The sequence below is a fragment of the Mastacembelus armatus genome, chromosome 17 (genome assembly GCF_900324485.2).
Source record: "Mastacembelus armatus chromosome 17, fMasArm1.2, whole genome shotgun sequence".
NCBI lineage: Eukaryota > Metazoa > Chordata > Actinopteri > Synbranchiformes > Mastacembelidae > Mastacembelus > Mastacembelus armatus.
In genome coordinates this window covers 10,027,516-10,044,872 of record NC_046649.1, presented here as the reverse complement: position 1 = coordinate 10,044,872, position 17,357 = coordinate 10,027,516, and the positions used below count along the sequence as shown (strand labels likewise).

General features: G+C 40.6%; 1 protein-coding gene across 3 annotated transcripts; it reads right to left on the bottom strand.

The window, feature by feature from the left end:
- Positions 1 to 1,001: 1,001 nt before the first annotated feature.
- wls (Wnt ligand secretion mediator) lies at positions 1,002 to 17,357 on the bottom strand. Of its 3 annotated transcripts, none has more exons than XM_026314242.2 (12): positions 17,045 to 17,357; positions 14,026 to 14,298; positions 9,997 to 10,121; positions 9,530 to 9,691; positions 9,199 to 9,335; positions 7,026 to 7,194; positions 4,512 to 4,609; positions 4,333 to 4,396; positions 3,531 to 3,674; positions 3,290 to 3,373; positions 2,945 to 3,098; positions 1,002 to 1,965 (listed from the first exon to the last, which is right to left on the bottom strand). In XM_026314242.2, exons 1-12 carry the CDS (start codon positions 17,148 to 17,150, stop codon positions 1,856 to 1,858), a joined length of 1,626 nt encoding a protein of 541 aa, XP_026170027.1. In that variant the 5' UTR covers positions 17,151 to 17,357; the 3' UTR covers positions 1,002 to 1,855. The 3 variants fall into 3 exon arrangements, with proteins under 3 accessions (XP_026170027.1, XP_026170028.1, XP_026170025.1); XM_026314243.1 differs by having other exon boundaries at positions 2,930 to 3,098; positions 3,552 to 3,674; XM_026314240.2 differs by having other exon boundaries at positions 2,930 to 3,098; positions 17,045 to 17,355.

Genomic DNA, 17,357 nt, shown 5'->3' with positions numbered 1-17,357 from the left:
GGATCTAAACTAAAATAAAACTAAGTAAATTATGAAGCCCTCACCCTTCTAATGCAGTGAATTTACATGAACCTGTGGAGTCCAGATTCATAACTAATAATTTCTCTACAGGTTGAAAAAAATTGTTTTACATCTTTAGGATATTCATTTATTATCTATACCCTCCTATTTAAGGTCACTGGATCTTTAGGATAATTTTGTAAAATTACTATAGCCAGACTGAAACAAGCAACTAAAATAGGTGAGACAAAAAGACCTCCTTTAAAAGTTAACATCTAACATTTTTTAACTCCTATCTGTATAATAGTGTTTGAGCTGCTTTCATATTTAAGGAAAAATCTCAATCTGGACATTAGCTGGTAACTGCAGTTTTCAGATGTATGCACAAAACCTAACATTTCCATCTGATATATAATAGAGTAAAAAGGAAAATATAAAATACTAATAAACATACATAAATACACTAGTGACTAAGAAACTAAATTTATAGTAGTTATACTTCCCAGGTCTGGGGTCTATATGTGCAAGTGTAGTAAAAATTTCCTGATAATCACTATAAAAGAAAGTTTATCCCTGAAGTTTAAACTTTACTTGAATATGTACAGAAACTTCCTGTCTCACACTGACTCTCTGTAGTTAACTTAACTTAGAAGAAAAGTGAAAGTTGTTGTTCTGCTCTGAGCCTTGTAGAGGTGCACTATGTCCACAGAAATACATGTTCATATTCCAGCATACAATACATGGACCCTACAAAGGCCAACTGTATTGTACCAAAACTAATTCCTACAGTCTTCATTTTAGATTTGCTATGTTCATCTAAGTTAGGGTCACTAAACCCATTACTGGATCCAATACACTGTATATTAGAAAAATATATCAGTGGCATTCCCTTTGTGTGTTTTACTTTCTTAATGGTCAGTAATTCTAAATTATTCATACACACATGCAGACGTACACACACACACATCAACCATACTGCAAACAATATGACAACACACAAGCACATTATGTAAAAGGTTTATTTAAATTAGCATAAAAAGCAAAAAAAACAAAACAAAACCTAACTATGTGTAATAGGCTACAGTCAACTTCAAAAACATTGAGCTCAACACATATTTTGTGATGTTGAAAATAAGCACTGTATAAAAAATAGATATCTACATTGTAACATGATGAACGTACAGTATGCATTTCCCAAAGTGGCAATGTGGTCTGTACATGTCCCCCAATTATATAAAAACAGAACACCATCACTACTTTCTATGGAAGAATATACTGTATGTGTGTGTGACTGGCTCTAAGGCCTTGACTGAGAATATAACAGGTAAAGCACAAAATCAAATTGTGTGGCTAAACTGTATCCACAAACCCTTGCTGGCCATGGCTGTAAGAAAATCGGTCTGTTATAAATCACTCAGTTTAACCACACTGTACATTAAACGCAGGAGTATAGTGGCAGCTAAATGCAACTTCTGACCAGGAAATTTTCTTGACACTAACCTTTGTATAAAGCAGCGTTTCAGTACCTCACTTGGGAGTCAAAAGTGTTGTGCAACATTTACAAACACGCCAGTTTACATAAAACATGAAATGTAAGGAAAAAAAAAAAATTCACCATGAAATGAAAAGGACTGATAGGAGAGTTGATAATATTCAGCCTTTAGAGATAAAACTATGGTTTGGTGCTGGGAAAAGGACAGGAACTATGGGACTGGTAGGAACATGCAAGATGCACTGCTGGTGCTGTTTCAAAGCCAGGGAATGTAAAAAGAAAAGTCCCTTTGACTACATATGTTAGGAAGGGGATCTGGGGAGCAGTAGATAACAGAGGAAAGTCTTAATAACAGTGTGAAATCTACTCCTGAGCCTCTTTGCCAGTCATCTTATAGAGCTCAGTGGGACCATCAACATGGGTGATGGTAGTGGTCAGCTGAATGTCCTCCCCACTGTTTGCTCCAGCATCTCCTGCACACATATACATAAAACATTATCAGCATGAAAATATAGATAAATAATTTAATGAAATTATGAAACATTTTAGGAGCAAATTGTTTCTTTTTTTGGGTTCTTGAGGCCCCCGTCTGTATTACTGTCAGAAATTATCCATTGCAAATGAAGTTGATTCAGTTCAGCTTGTTCAATACAGAACTGAAACTCAAGAGCTGATAAAGTTAATCAACACAAAGAGACTGAAACCTGGAGCGAGGCGCCCCTCCCACAAGACCGGTTGACGCACTTCAGGGAAAGCTTCCAAAACTTCAGACCATCTCTTTCTCTCCATGTCAGTGACGTCAGGAGATAGATGTTTTTTTTATTACTTCCCCACTCTCAAACCCACCCACTCCCTACATCGTTTCCTTTCCTCTCCGGCTGGAAGGAAGCCCGGCGTCCATTAGAATCACCCTCTCGGGCCAAAGCGAGCCTTCTTTCCCCTGGGAATCTGGGTCTGTCTCAATCACCACCCTCCCCCCTCTTCTAAAAGCAAACTTTGGATGAATAGGCAGCCCCACAGCAGAGGACAGATACTTGCTCCCCATCAGAATGAGGCAAGAGCTACTGCCAAACTAATGAAATTCAAGCAATCATTATTTCAATTAATACAAAGAGGATACCAGAGTTAGAGTTTAATTATGTAACATTCAGAAGTGATTACCTAACAATTCTAAATGTAATACGATGCTTATGTGCTTACAGCATTTTCAAAATTTCCAAGATGTTAAGGCAAACCAATTAGTATATTAAAATACTAAAACAAATTTATGCAAACGTAAATTACATGTTGGAAAAAAACATGTTTATTATTCTATCTTTTCTATGTTCAGATGGTTTTCTTGCCTCTTACCATAAAGAAAATTTTTAAGTTCCATCTGTTTACAACTGACAAGTCTCCAGCTGTCTTATTTCATTGCAGTTAGAAAAATGTAGTTACCAGTGATGCACTGACCACTTGACTGCTCATCTCCATAGCGTTTGTGAGACGGTGCATAGAGGAACATGATGGCAAAAACGTATAAATTCCACATGCCGTAGATGCCAGTGAAGAAGGCACTGTTCACCTGCACTGTGTGCTCTCCCCACTGCCAGTGACCCTCATTAACCTGGAAATAAAAACTTTTTATTTTACTGTGGTTTTCAGGACAGACAGTTGTATGACAGGCTGCATAGATGTTTGGGACAGTAGCTAAAATGCAATTATAGTCACTGTGAAATAATGTTTTTCTTAAAAAAATGTCACTAATAACTAACTGGTCCTTATTTCAGATTTTATACTTTTATAATTTAAACTCACCTGACTGATGATAAAGAAGATGACAGTCATGGCAGCACAGGTCAGAGTGACCAACATGAGGAACTTGAACCTGAAAATCAGTCCCTGAACAGGGATAATGAGGATGAGTTTGTTAAAAACTGAGAAAAAGACACTGCATAGAACAGAGCAATCCCCTCATACTTTCATTAACCTTTTCTTGTTTGAGTGCTGATTAACAAATAGCAGAGGCAAACAAAAAAAATCACAGCTCAAAACACACCTCATAATGCAGACGTCTGACCTTGGTCATGGCAGGCAGAGATGTCCTCTTACCGCTGATATTGCGGAAAACTTGGAAAACCATGAAGCAGAGAAAGAGGAAGTACAGACAGGCACAGATTCCTGCCACAATTATAAATGCCATCTGAGGAAACACTAGTCAAGGAATTTACCGAACACACACTTTATATATTTAAAAAAAAAAAAAAATGTTGACAGACAGATACATCTAAAAAACACACATGGAAGATGTGATAACTTTAGTCGTGAAGATAAATATGCATCATTCTGAAGTAAGCAGAACATGTATGTATGCAATAGACATAACTGCTAATAATAAAGTATATTGTACTATTGAAGTTGCTACTCTAACTATAAATCTGTAAATGAAAGCTGCTGTTAAATGCTTTGTAAGATTATATTTCAACCTCAGCAGACCTTCCATGCTTCCTCTTGTCAGTTGTTGGCCTTAAAGATTTGATGTCCCTGGTCACTTACGCTGTACCAAATGTCTGTGTTGAACGTCAGAAACACTAAGCAGGCTTTTCCTTCTCCTTCCTCCTTAGAGAAGGAAGAGAGGAGAAAGGGGAGCAAAGACAGCAAAAGTGGCATGTTTTGCGTCGCACAGGCTGGACAGAAAAAAAAATAAATAAAATTAAAAAAACATCACAGAGACCCTTGGCAATGTTTCACATATGGCATTACTGAATTATTTCTCAGATCAGTTTTAAAATCTTGCCAAAGCTAAGGAGAAGAATCTCTGACTGCTGTTATTTCTGACAAATGTAATTTAAAAAGGATACAGCCAGCTCAGTTCCTACATCAGATGCCCAGATGCTGTAGAATGGGTTTGTCAGCTGGACACCCCTAGCGAAACAAAACAAATTGAATGTTGCAACTATTTGTTACAGCATTTTGTGACACATGGAAGAAAATATAAAATAGCAGGAAAATGGGTACAAAAATAAAATTTTGGTTTCACCTCTCACACATGTCAAAGATAAACAGGCAGAAAGAACCGAAGACGATGGGTCCAACCTGCTTCCAGTAGACTGAGAAACGGTTCCTCTCTGTTTGGTCCTTGGAGAAAAGGACAAGAAAATTTAAAACAGTATAATTAGGGAAAACTGTGGGAATTCATTTAATATACTGCCATTTATAACTGGAAGACATCTGGAACTGGTCGATCTTTATGTCCAGATGTTATGACGTCACCTCATAAAATCCTCAATATGGATTTAAAATGAATGATCTCCACACTCAACAGTTAATGTACTTGGCATGATTTTGGAAGATACATAAGTTAAACTGACATCACATATTTACATGAATTGATGGTGCCTCTGTTCCATTTAAGGGTCTGAGTAATTCTCCTCAGTGAATCAGCATGCACAGTACAAGGGTCCTGACAGATTATTAAATACACCACTGCATTTCCTAAGATTACTGTAGACCATACATAAAGGTCTACAGTAAAAACATTCACCCCATAACTGCATAGATTAATGGGATACTTGAATAGAACAAAGCCACCATTAATATTATAACCACCTTTTCCTGCTGCTTTAACTCAAAATGTCAGTCGTCAGAAAAAGGTTAGATCAGACTTTCTATTGCTGATGCCCAAATTACTGTCATGCAAAGTTTCGACCCAAAACATGACAAAGTCTAAGAAAGGCGGTGAATACACTAGATGCTGTAACATGACATTTTTCTGTGTTCTATTGCAAACAGCACTAAGAGATTGTTGGGGTCATGGGGTCAATAGTTCAATTGTTGTCATTGTGTAACAAGATTTGAAGACAATACCATGTTTGTGCAAGATGTTTTAGCAGGTGTCTGTTTTACCAGATAAACCACACAACCTTATGAACTATGTAACTGAAAACTCTAACTGCATCCACGCACCCTGTGCCTTGTTTGTTCCTCACTATAAAAATAAAAGACTGCTCAGTGAAGAGAGAGTCAAGGTCGCATGGGGGAGAGAAGAAAGTCTTCTCTCCGTCTGCAACTGAGGCGTTTTTCACTTGCAGAGCATATACTCGGTACAAAGTTGTCGTGAGTTTTCATTGCCTTCAGGGAAAAGAGTTGAGTCAGTGTAGCGTAAACCTGACAGAGATGCAGTTCAATTATCAAACCCCTTATTCTCTTTGCACTGAATGTAAAGGATTAGTGATTACATACTGCAGTGTAATACAGACTTAGGCTTTTTGTCATGATACACAAAGCAGGACTCTGGTGAAATATAATAAGCAGATTATATCTATATCGATATCTATATCTATCTACACACGCTATATGAGAAGGGAGCAATTAATTTTGAGATGTTTGGATAATGAATCAATGTCATGCACAACTGTAGATTATGCAGATTATATCTATATCTACACACACACACACACACACACACACACACACACACACACACACACACACACACACACACACACACACACACACACACACACACACACACACACACACACACACACACACACACACACACACACACACACACACACACACACACACAGAGAAGGGAGCAATTAATTTTGAGATGTTTGGATAATGAATCAATGTCATGCACAACTGTGTCATACACTACACTGTAAAACACTACCATCCATATCCAAAAGACTGGGTGGTGAAAAATTCAGGTGTTTGGAAATGAGTGTACAATGAGGCACACAGTAATGCACACTGAGGGGAACCTTGAGAACTAGCAACCAGGTTTAGAAATAGATCATGTAAGCAACACGATGCAACATGGAGATGGAATATCACTACATGAACCTTAGTGTGCTGCTTTAACTGAAGCTCAGAAGAAAATGAAATCCTTTAAACATAAGCAAGTAGTAGTAGTGTAATTTGCATTAGCATGATTTAAAATAAGTAGACCATGTAATATAATCTTAGTCACAAAGACTGCATAAAGAGCTACACTAAGCAGAGACAAGTGAAGGTTTTGCAACAGGTGCAGATTTCTGGTGCTGACAATAGACCATCTAATAAATATACACCTTAGTCTTTAACTGTATCGCAAAGATTCATCTCAGCAATGAGCCTTTTAAATCCACTAACTCAAGAACACGTGTATGAAGCAGCAAGACAGAGACCAAGGGAATGGATAAATACTTTTTTAAGGCACTGATGCATTGATGAGTATAAATTAAATGTTTCATGATCATTCAAGCATTCTATTTTACATTTCAGATTGTTGCAAGTGTTGACAGCTTGATTGGACACATGCTACACCGAGTAGTGTATGCAAATTAAACATCCACAAGCACACACAGGCTTGCCTGTTGAGGTCTTGCTCCATGCTGATAACGCCCAACACTTCGTTAACTTGGATTAAGGATAAGCACTGAAGCACTGCTTTAAACAACCACCCAGTTTTGTTTGAGTCCTAAAATCACAGTTGATAATTAAGCTTGTAGGTTAGTCTTAAAAACATAAAACATGGCAAACATCTTAAAGGTGTTGGGTACAGTACCATGAGGTGCTCCCCGCAGAAGATGATCCAGAAGGAAAGTAGCATGGAGTAGAAGACACCCTGCCTGATGTCTCCAAAAAGCAGCATCCAGGTCCAGTTGAATCCGACAGAGAACCACTCCACTGGTATGTTGATGAAAGTCATGGAGATACCCAGAGCGAGGATTACCCTTAAGGATCAAAACAGTCTTAAATCATCTTTCCACTACATCAGTATAATTACTGTATCACCAGCCATGTTGGTGTGTTCAAGAAAACTAAGTAAAGGAGACTACTACAAACAGCTACAACCTGAGGGAAAAAGTGTTAACTAGTGTTGGCAGAGAAACGTCAGGCCAACTTTAATTGACAACTTTAAACCTTAACCTGGACTACATCTTTTACAAACAATCGATGTTGTAGAGTAAGTTTACTTCAGAGTCTGCTGAAGCAGGCTTATTAAATCTCTGAGCATTATTGATCAGAATATCCACTCAGCCAGGAGCACAGTGTGCCCCCACTGACCTTGTATTCCATATAATTCACTACTTTTCCCCAAACAGCCTCACTATTAAAGCCAGTGTCCCAGAATTCAGGGTGAACAAATTAAGAACTACAAGCTTACAGAAAGAAAGAGAGAGCTTGCCTGCCAAGTGTCGGCATCAGGTTCCTGCATGCCTCTAGTAGATCAAAGGATGGTGGTAAATAGTCAGGGCAAAACAGAGACAGTGTGTGTTTGTGTGTGAGAGTCAGAGAAGGGAAAAAAAAGATAAAGGTGACCTAAAAACACACGGGTATAATAAACACTGTGGGTAGAAGCAATGTAATACAGGTCCTAAGCAACTCCAGCACAGGCAGCTTGTCAGCCATGTTCTACGGAGCGAACAGAGTGAAACCACATTTGACTGGTATGCAGGGAATGTGCCCTGAACACCACAAACACAGACAGGAGAGCTAAGGCTGCTATACATCTGTGGGAATATGTGGGTATGGATGAAGACAAAGGACTTTGTATACAGGTCTTGTCACAGGCCATTTTAATATGCGATGGCCCTGATACTGTGTATTCTACCATTAATTTTTTTACTTAACCCAATAAAGTCAGTGTTAAAATACAAGTCGGTGTCTAATAGCTATAGCTCAGCACAGAACATTTTCAGTTTACAATTTTAATAAAGTTTAATCACAGAACATAATGGATGTTTAGGTGTAATAGCTCGTTTTGTGTATTACATAATCCTGAGGCATTTTCTACATTGAAAGTTCCCACTCACATCTGTCCTACAAGCTTAGAGGAAAAGTGAGGTTTACTCTTCTGACACCTCTGTGGGCTAGCATGACAGGAGAGTCTGGTAAAGCTTTTACAGCATGAAAAAATTATCCACTGTCCACAAATAGGGTACAACTTGCACTTCCTGAGAGCCTGCGGGTCATTTGGGAATAAAAGCCTTGAGCTGGAAGAGATGAGGGAAGGAGAGAGACATCGGCTGTGTGTGTGCATGTGCAGTCTCACTAGCTGGTGTGTATGTCCTGAATGTGTGTGTGCGCGCACGCAGCATGTGTTGGTTGAGTGCTGGTTTGCAGATTTTGTAACGTGTTTCACGCTTGGCCAGGCACTTCCTGTGGCGCAGAACGCTGCCTCTTACTGATCTGTCTTCCCAACACAGCAGGGGGTTAGACAAACACTGGGCTCAGAGAGGAGCCGTAACACTCCACAGCATGGCATTCAAAGTATCTACAGCAGATAGAAATGCCTGTGTTTACTGGTCTAACCTCCAGATTCCAAAGTTTGGTTGTTAATCTGTTGTTTTGAAACTTACATAAAAAGCTCAATCTGTGAAGAAACACTTTCCCACTCTACACAGTTTTCATAGCTTACACTACCTTACTAATCATTCATCACCGCACTAAAGTTTTGCAGTGTGTGACCTACTATCCTACGTCCTAGATGCTTCCTCAGATGCTTGAACAGTGCCCTCTGATCTCAGTAACCTTCACTGCACCGAGTTAGCAGAACCTACTTGCACATGTCATCCATTGTTAATGTGCCTTCACCTAGTGGACACAGTGAAGCAGAGTCTGTGGCTTACACTGAGACCATCACAGGGCCTACTTTCCTTCAAAATAAGCATTATAGCTAAATTTTCAGAGACCTAGATACAACCCTGACTTTGATAATGAGGGAGCAGCCTTACTTCTCCAGCAGCACGGGGGGTCTGCTCATCAGGGTGATACGCCTCCAGTACCAGATCATGATAATGAGGATGCTGGGGGTGAGGAATGTCTTCATGGCAAACCAAACCTTGGTGAAGCCTCCGTTCTGGTGGATGCTCTTGGAGGAGAAACAAACACCATCAGTGTCAACTTTTTGTGTTATGTATCTGGCAAACACCATGTCACTCAAATATCTAATGATTTTTCACTGTTACAGTTAAAAAAGTGGGGCCTAATATAGTAAGAGGTGTATACTTTTTCACTTTTCATTCTTTTCACCAGCTTCATTTTTACAAGTCAATGAAAACTTACAACAAGACGAATGTCCTTGATTTCTCCGATCCCCACGTTGACCTTCTTGCGCTCGTTGACAGGTAGGCGAATGTTGAGAAGGTAGTACTTATGGGCCACACTACCAATCTCCATGAAAGGCAGTAAGTCACACTCATAGTAACGACCTTCATTCTCAAAGGTCTGGACAACACAAAGCAGAACACAGGCTCAGGTTAAAACACATTCAACATCTATTTAAACACATTTAATCATTTTAAAGCCACAGACTTAATTCAGGCCCCATAATTGAACAGTCTGCTTCAGGTTCACCAGAAAAGTGCCTGAGAGATGCTGAAGAAACAGATTGAAGTCTCTAGTGTTAAAATAACAAACAGCCAAAAAAAAAGCCTTCAAGCCCTGCACTACATGACATTTATACAACCAACTACAAAACAGTAATATTTGGGTAGTCTGATAGTAAAGCATGGAAAGTGTCATTTCCCCACCTTGGCAGTGGTGAAGTTGCAGTTAAGTTTCCTCTGTTCAAAAGAGTGAGCAATCTCCGTCCACTCACTGAGTGTATCGTCTCTGTAAGCCAGGCCCACGTCAATGGTGACCATCGCTCCATCCCCTGACAACAATTAACACAGTTATTTACTTTGAGAAACAACCCTTTAGTAGACATTTATCTGTTAGAGGCTTTGATTCATATATATGCAGTGCTCAGTCTTGCAGAGAAAAATACAGCTGGAACAATACATTCACATGGGTGTGTATTCTGATGTGCGTCATGCCTCCTCACTGCACAGCCCTGCTGGCTGTTATTACCACAGTGAAAGGATCAAATTAAGTCCTGATGACAGACAGCCACGGCATTTTAACTACAAGACCAGCAAAGTGACTGCTAGCACTAACAGACTGAAGATAGTCCCTATCAGACATGTTTCATATGCTAATGTACAACGTTAAGGAGATGACAGAGGATGTTTTATTCAACTAAATCACAGAGAATTTGAGCTCAACGGCCTCAGTTCTCACTGATGTCTGTTAGAAGGATCACTATGTTCATTTATGAAGCTCTATTTTTAGATGGACTGACTTTGGTCGGTTTATTTTAAACATACATGTTTATATGTGGTCAATTCATTTGAGTCCTCTCACCAGGAACAAGTGTGAAAGAGTAAGATTCACAGCACTATTTCTTTGCATGTCATCATATTCAGGGATTCAGTCAGTTCTCCAAGGTGGTCTAAATCTAGGTTACTTCCTACCTGACTTAAGCTTCAATAAGACCTTGAGCTGGCCTCCAACAGCACAGCCCAGTGAATCCAACAAAAACATCCAAAGCAAAGCTATTAAAACTGCATCTTTAGATCACATTACAAAGCCAAGTGTTCTCTCCTCCAGCCCTCTAGAGTGCCTCTTGTGCTGTTATGAAACAAGCTGGAATGAAGAGAAAGAAACCCAGTGGCCTGTGAGAAAGAGAAAAAAAAGTGGAGGCAGGGGGAGAGGGAACTAGATGAGAGCTTGCAGCCAACTGTCTCTGCACTGCCTTCCTCTCCGCCATTGGTCGAGCCAGACGCCCTTGAATGTCAGCTTACTTCATGCAAACATTCACTGCAGGCCAGCAGCTATCACTACGGAAACTAAGCCTCCTCAACAGCTGTGTTATTGCTGGACCCCGGCCAACTAGTGCTTGGTACCGAGGTGGTGTTGGGCAGGTGGGTGGAGTGGTTAATAAGGGCGAAGCTCTTCTCTGAGATGGATGTTGTTACACAGATAAAGTAGTTCAGGAAGAGACGGCCTCAGCTGCTTTTGGTCAGGATTCAGAGGCAACCTGCCACCATTTTGTTAGTTATAGATGATCTTAATACAATGTTTCAGAAGTTTCATTAAATCAAAGCCTAAAATCTAATATGACATAGGCAGCCTTTCAAATGTTTGTGGTGATCTAAATGTCTTAATATTTTAATAAATTAAAAAAGCAAAACTCTTCTTTTTAGGTAAAGCATGTAGTCGAATTGGAAAAATCACTCCAATGTTTTGTCCAATGCTCCTAATGAACATGAGAAACAGACTTGTCAAACAAAACTCTGTATTTTACCAAAATACACAGTATTATATTAAAACCCAAGAGTAGCTGCAATCGTGATTATTTCTTTCATCCCTTGTACCTTACCAGACATGGATATTAATAAATTTAAGGTCGTAGAACATACTGTCAGATCCAATTTTTAAAAAAGTGAAAAGTCACATATAAAGATCAAATTTAAAAAAAAAAATAAAAAAAAATCCTGCTATCTTCTGAGGTGTCAGTGTGGGAGGATAGGATGGAGGAAGTAGGAGAAGGAGTTTCCTGAGATCAGATGGTATGTATTATACCTACCTCTATACCTATATCAAGCAGGTATGCCTTTTACTTCTATTTTTACTATACAACAGCTTAAAAGTTTGGACACATCTGACACAAGCTAGTTGACAGGTTTGTACATTTTAAATCAGGCTCTCCCTTTAAAGCGCACACTGCCTCAGGAGGCTACAGAGAAAGCAGTGATGGAGACACCTAAATTTATGGTGAAAATCAAACGTAAAAAAAAAAAAAAAAAATGTTCTGCAGCATCTACAGTACTCAGCTCCCCTCTACATCCACTTGTTTTCACAGCTCCTCCTGTAGCTCAGAAAGATCAAAATTAGTTTCCAGCATCTGGCAGAAAGACTTGTCTGTGGTCCAAGCTGACTCACTGACTCGCCTGTCTGGCAGCCAGGCAGTAAACAACCCACAGCCCCCCTGACACATTTCCACCGAGGCCAAGGATGTGAGCAAACTGATAATGCTGATGACTGGGGCTCCACTGTAACATGACTGTTTAGACAAGCCAGACCAGAAAGGCTGGGTCGTAAAAAATGACAGCACAGACTTTAAAACATTTCGTTCACTAACTTATATTACAATTCAGGAGCCCCAGAAGCTGGATGGATATGGTGAGAGACCACGTACGCAGAAAGACGTTTAATTCTGACCAGTTCATTACAAGTCACTCGAGTATCAAAGTTTAGAAGCACCTGTAGAAATGACTCTTCATCAGAGGTTGTTATGAAGGTCAACATCATGCACAGCTGTATATTCTAAGCCTTAAACCCAAAGATGTAAGTCAGATTCAAACTTCCCCACCAGGCTCTCCTGATCCATCCTAATCTAATCCCTTTTTTCAGGATCACAAGCACCCTGGAAGGATACCAATCCCTGTCTTCTATTAGATAAAAACTGTCTCCCACCTTCTCCCTTTCCTTTTAAGCACCGTGAGGACAGGGCTGCATATCCACTGATTCACAACACTGTCATTCGACACTGGGTGGAGACACAAATTGAGTTACGCTCAAGTTGCCATTGGGTTGCCTTCACGACATTATCAACAACTAGATGGCTTATTTGTCAGAGCCTGAGTCCACAAGAGACTTTATGTGAGTAGGTACTTACTTAGGACAATGCCCCAAAAGGTTAGAAAAAATTCAAATAGACAGTTCAAACTCAATTTAGTTTCATTTGTCCAAAGAAAATGTTAAACTTCAGTAGGAGATGCAGTATCCCATAATACATTAGCGTCTTTGACAAATTTATATACAAGGTGTTCAGCATGATTGTCACCTCATGTACAATGACCTCATACCAATATTCCACAATGTTTATTTTGATTATGAATTACATCTAATGAAATTTGGTTGCACCAATCATTACACAAATGATCACAATCTCATTTATACTAACCATAAAAAAAGACAAGAGACAAGAATGGTATCAAGGTGTAAAACTGAAATCCACTGGACTGTGATGACCTCATATTAAAAGCGCACGGTAAATCACATGATTGTGGGTCTCAGGATTAGATATTTCATTGCTAAGAACAGAATTGGGTCCGGATTACCTCTGCCCTACCCTCTTAATACTGTCTCTTTATCTCTATGCCCTCAGGGTCTCTAACAAGTCTGCCTTCTAAAAGCCTTCAAGCTGTATGCCTCTAAAGAGAAAAGGCAGCAGGACATCCATCATTGTTTGTGGCCTTTCAGTCTAACAGAAATCCAATCTGCTGAAAAAGACATTCCTGTGGGTTTCTCGAGCGTTCACTGTGATAAACTGAAATAAAAACACAAGACAGCATCCTACCAGGGAATATAAGAAAACATAATGAGTATTACTGGTAAAGCTGGAATTGCAGGTAATTTATTATATGAGCGATTGAAAGTGACAACCGATGTGAATATTTCAGACTAACTTGGCCTCATTGAGCCTCTGCAAATATTTGCCTTAGATTGTGAAACTAGGAAATAACAGAGACAAAATATTGACACAACTAGAAAGAACTCACTGAAAAATGTGGCACAAGTATAACTGTAGGATTCACTCCCTGACCTTCAATATGAAATACTGTATATGAAATTTAGGATTTCCATGTACAAGCATGTGCATAGTAGGTTTAGACATGAGCTGTGCTGTCCCTCACCCATTTAGAAACCTATGAGCAAGCACTGGTTCTCACCTATCTGGTTGTACATCTTAAAGGCGATGTCAAACTGCAGGATGACCAGCATAAACTGAAACCAGGGGCTCATCTCCTTGTTAGGCAGAGGAATGTGGACAGCAAACACAATGTTGTTGGCCTCAATCTTCTTGGCCATGGCCTCATCAAAGGTCCGGATCTTGTCGCACTGGTTAGGACCCCAGGGCATGAACCATTTTGTTTCCTGTCTGTGCTTGACTGTGTCCACGCACTTGGAGGCCAAGTAGTGGGCCGCAGTGGTGGGGCTGGGAGCTGGCGAGACAAAGTGGGAGAGATGTTAGACCCAGGAGTCATATTAAATGCAGCAAAGTGTTTCAGGGCCGTGCCAAGTCAAATTTCTCTCTCAAACTAATAAATCACACAAAAAGCTTGAACAGAAAAAAATTAATAAATTAAAAAAAAAAAAAAAAAACTTGAGCACTGTGAATTAAACCGTGCATGGACGATATTAATATCTTCACAACCATTAGGAACAGTCAACAGGTTGGGTTTGAGCCAAATCCAGTCCAAACACTTTAGCAATTACTTTTAACACTGTTTATAAAATGCCTGGTAGCAATGCTCTCTCTGCCTCTTTCTCTCTGTGAAGCGATGGGGAGGGAGGATTCCTAAAAGCTCTCAAGCAGCAAACACACTGTTTACGCAGAGAGATTCATGAATATGACAAGACTAGAGTTTAGTGCCTTTACTCCCAGGACGTGAATAATGCCCAAGAAAGAATCCATCATTATCATAAGAACAAAAACAACTGTGGTCTCCTGTCGTAAAAACCTGGAGGTGCAGGTGTGAACAACGTGAGAGAGGTTTGAAAGGTGTCACCTCAAGATGAACTCGAGATTTTTAAACATCCTGTAGGGTGACGTCAAATGTGGCCTCGGATTTCAGCATTATTTTCTGGTATCAGGTACAACAGATGAGTAAATCCATGCATGAAAACATGTGCTGCCTTAATCATCTAATTCATCTGTTAAGCAAAAACAGCTGATGGGTGAATTTGCTGTTTTTGAAGTAAATCGGATCCCTTGTGATTTTGGACGAAACAAGTCTCTGGAGAATGATGATGCCACTTTTAGTTTTCCCTCTTTTTCATGCTCTTTAGAAACTAAATGTCAACTAGCAAAAACAAACTATGAAAACAATTATTAGGTGCAGCTACAAGTCATGACACAAGTCATATGGCTTTAATGGTGACAGTAATTCTACAGAAAAAAAAAAAAAAAACTACTCAAATGCCGTTGAAACAAATATATGAAAGTCTTTGTTTAGTCCAGTGAAACTCAGAAGTGACCTGACCATAAATGCAGGGGGTGCTCCCAGTTAGTTTCAACCAATCTAAAGGAAAGACTGGGACAAATATTAGAGCCTTGTTAGTGCCAAGCTGTTGATGGCACATCTAGAAAGACTGTCTAAGCTGCAATCAATGTCAAAAGTGCTTCTGGGAAGAACCAGCTCAGGGGGTGAACATGAAAGCCCAGAGTTTTCAGATTGAGCTCATAAAAAAAAGACTAGTGACATGTCTGAGAAGACTCTGAGCTGTAGTTACTGTCAAATGTGCTCCTATCAAGCAGCAACTGCTCAGAGTAGATTCAAAGCATGTTCCTCTATTTCCTATTTTCCATAGATATGTTCACCACACCTGCAGGATCCAAGACACTAAAGAGACTGGTATGTACCTGTGCACACGGACCCTGTTATTTATCTGCCCATCTAATCATATCTGCTCACTGGTAACACAGAGCCGCCGACACACCCTCGGCTATAAAACTCAAACCAGGCCGTCTTTAAGGAGCCTTCGGTTGTGCAAGGGTGTTAAAAGCGGTGTGAAAGTAAAATAAAAAGCAGACACACAGCAACAAAGAAGACACACTAAACTGAATTAAACCCAGTTATCTGGAACCCCTTGGAGTTCAATTATCTAGTGACCCCATGAGTCCAGCAGCACACCGGCTCCTCTGGTCTCAAAGGCACTGTGTCCAGAATAATGGCCGTCCCCTCAGCCCGCTGACCCCATGCCATGTTCCCGGGTTTGTCGGGAAACAAGGGGAGAAAAAACCCTTTCTACTCAATTACCCCCGCCGCCCCCGGCCACCGAGCAAACACAAAGGAATCTGGCTTCATTAAAACCATCTCAGCCAGGGGACGAACCAAACGGGCTAATTTATCAGCAGCCACATAGTGAGTGAAGGGGACTGCAGGGACACAGAGACACCGACTGGTGGTTTCCAGATTCAGCCTGTATGAAAGATGGGCATCTCTCACAGGGCCTCAACTTCAATCAGCTCTGTGTGTGTGTGTGTGTGTGTGTGTGTGTGTGTGTGTGTGTGTCTGTTGTGCAACTAAGTGAGTGGGTGGATGTGAAGAAACTTGACAGCAACTCCAGCTCCTGAAGGCAGAATGAAAAGTCTGACAGCTGTGTGCGCCGCTGTCTGTCTCCATGCAAATGAAACTAGGAAGAGGAGTGAACATGAATGTGCTGCCTGCAAGGCCAGGGGGACTTGGGGAGAAGGAGAGACAGGAGGAGGGGGAGGAAGGAGTGAAAGGAAGGTAAGAGATGCTGCCTGGGGCCTCGCACAGCAGACAGACATTATAAAGAGAAAGAGGAGGAGGAGGAGGAGGAGGAGGAGGAGGAAGCACATTCGAGTTTGGATCAAATAAGTAGAAAAAAAAAAAAAAAAAAATCAGGTTGGGTGTATTTCAGCACATTCCTGTGTTGATCCTAAAAGCCTGGTGCCCCATGTAGTCTCAAAGACAGAGCAGTGGAGCCGACGCTCGGGGCATGTGGACAGCACATACCTTGGTACAAAGCAGTGATTTAGCACAGCAGCCAAAGTCACTGTTTCATTGTCTGTGCGCGGCTCGGTCGAGTCCAGGTGCCTTAAACTAAGTCAGCGCACATTTCTGAAAACAGCTCAACTTAAAACTTTGCGCTCTTCGCCTTTATAGAGATGTTAACAAACGACAGCCAAGCCAGCGGTAAAAGTGAAGGGTACAAACTCACCAATCAACCCGCCGACCATGAAGGCAAACGCCTGGAACAAAAGCAGAATAACTCCCACTATCACCAACTTTTTGGTGCTCATATTCTCAATGATAGCTCCCGCCATGGCGAAGCAAAGGTTGGAGCAGAAATCTCTCAGAGAGCGAGGGACGAGAAAGCTTCACCCGCGGCCAGTACGAAGACAAACTGGGCCCCCTCCACCGCTCTGCTCCTGCCTTTCAACTTCGGAGGAGGAACAAAACAGGAATCACATGACCGAAGAGCACTCAGCTTTATCCCCGAGCTGCTCACACCAGCCCGGCCAAGGATCCGC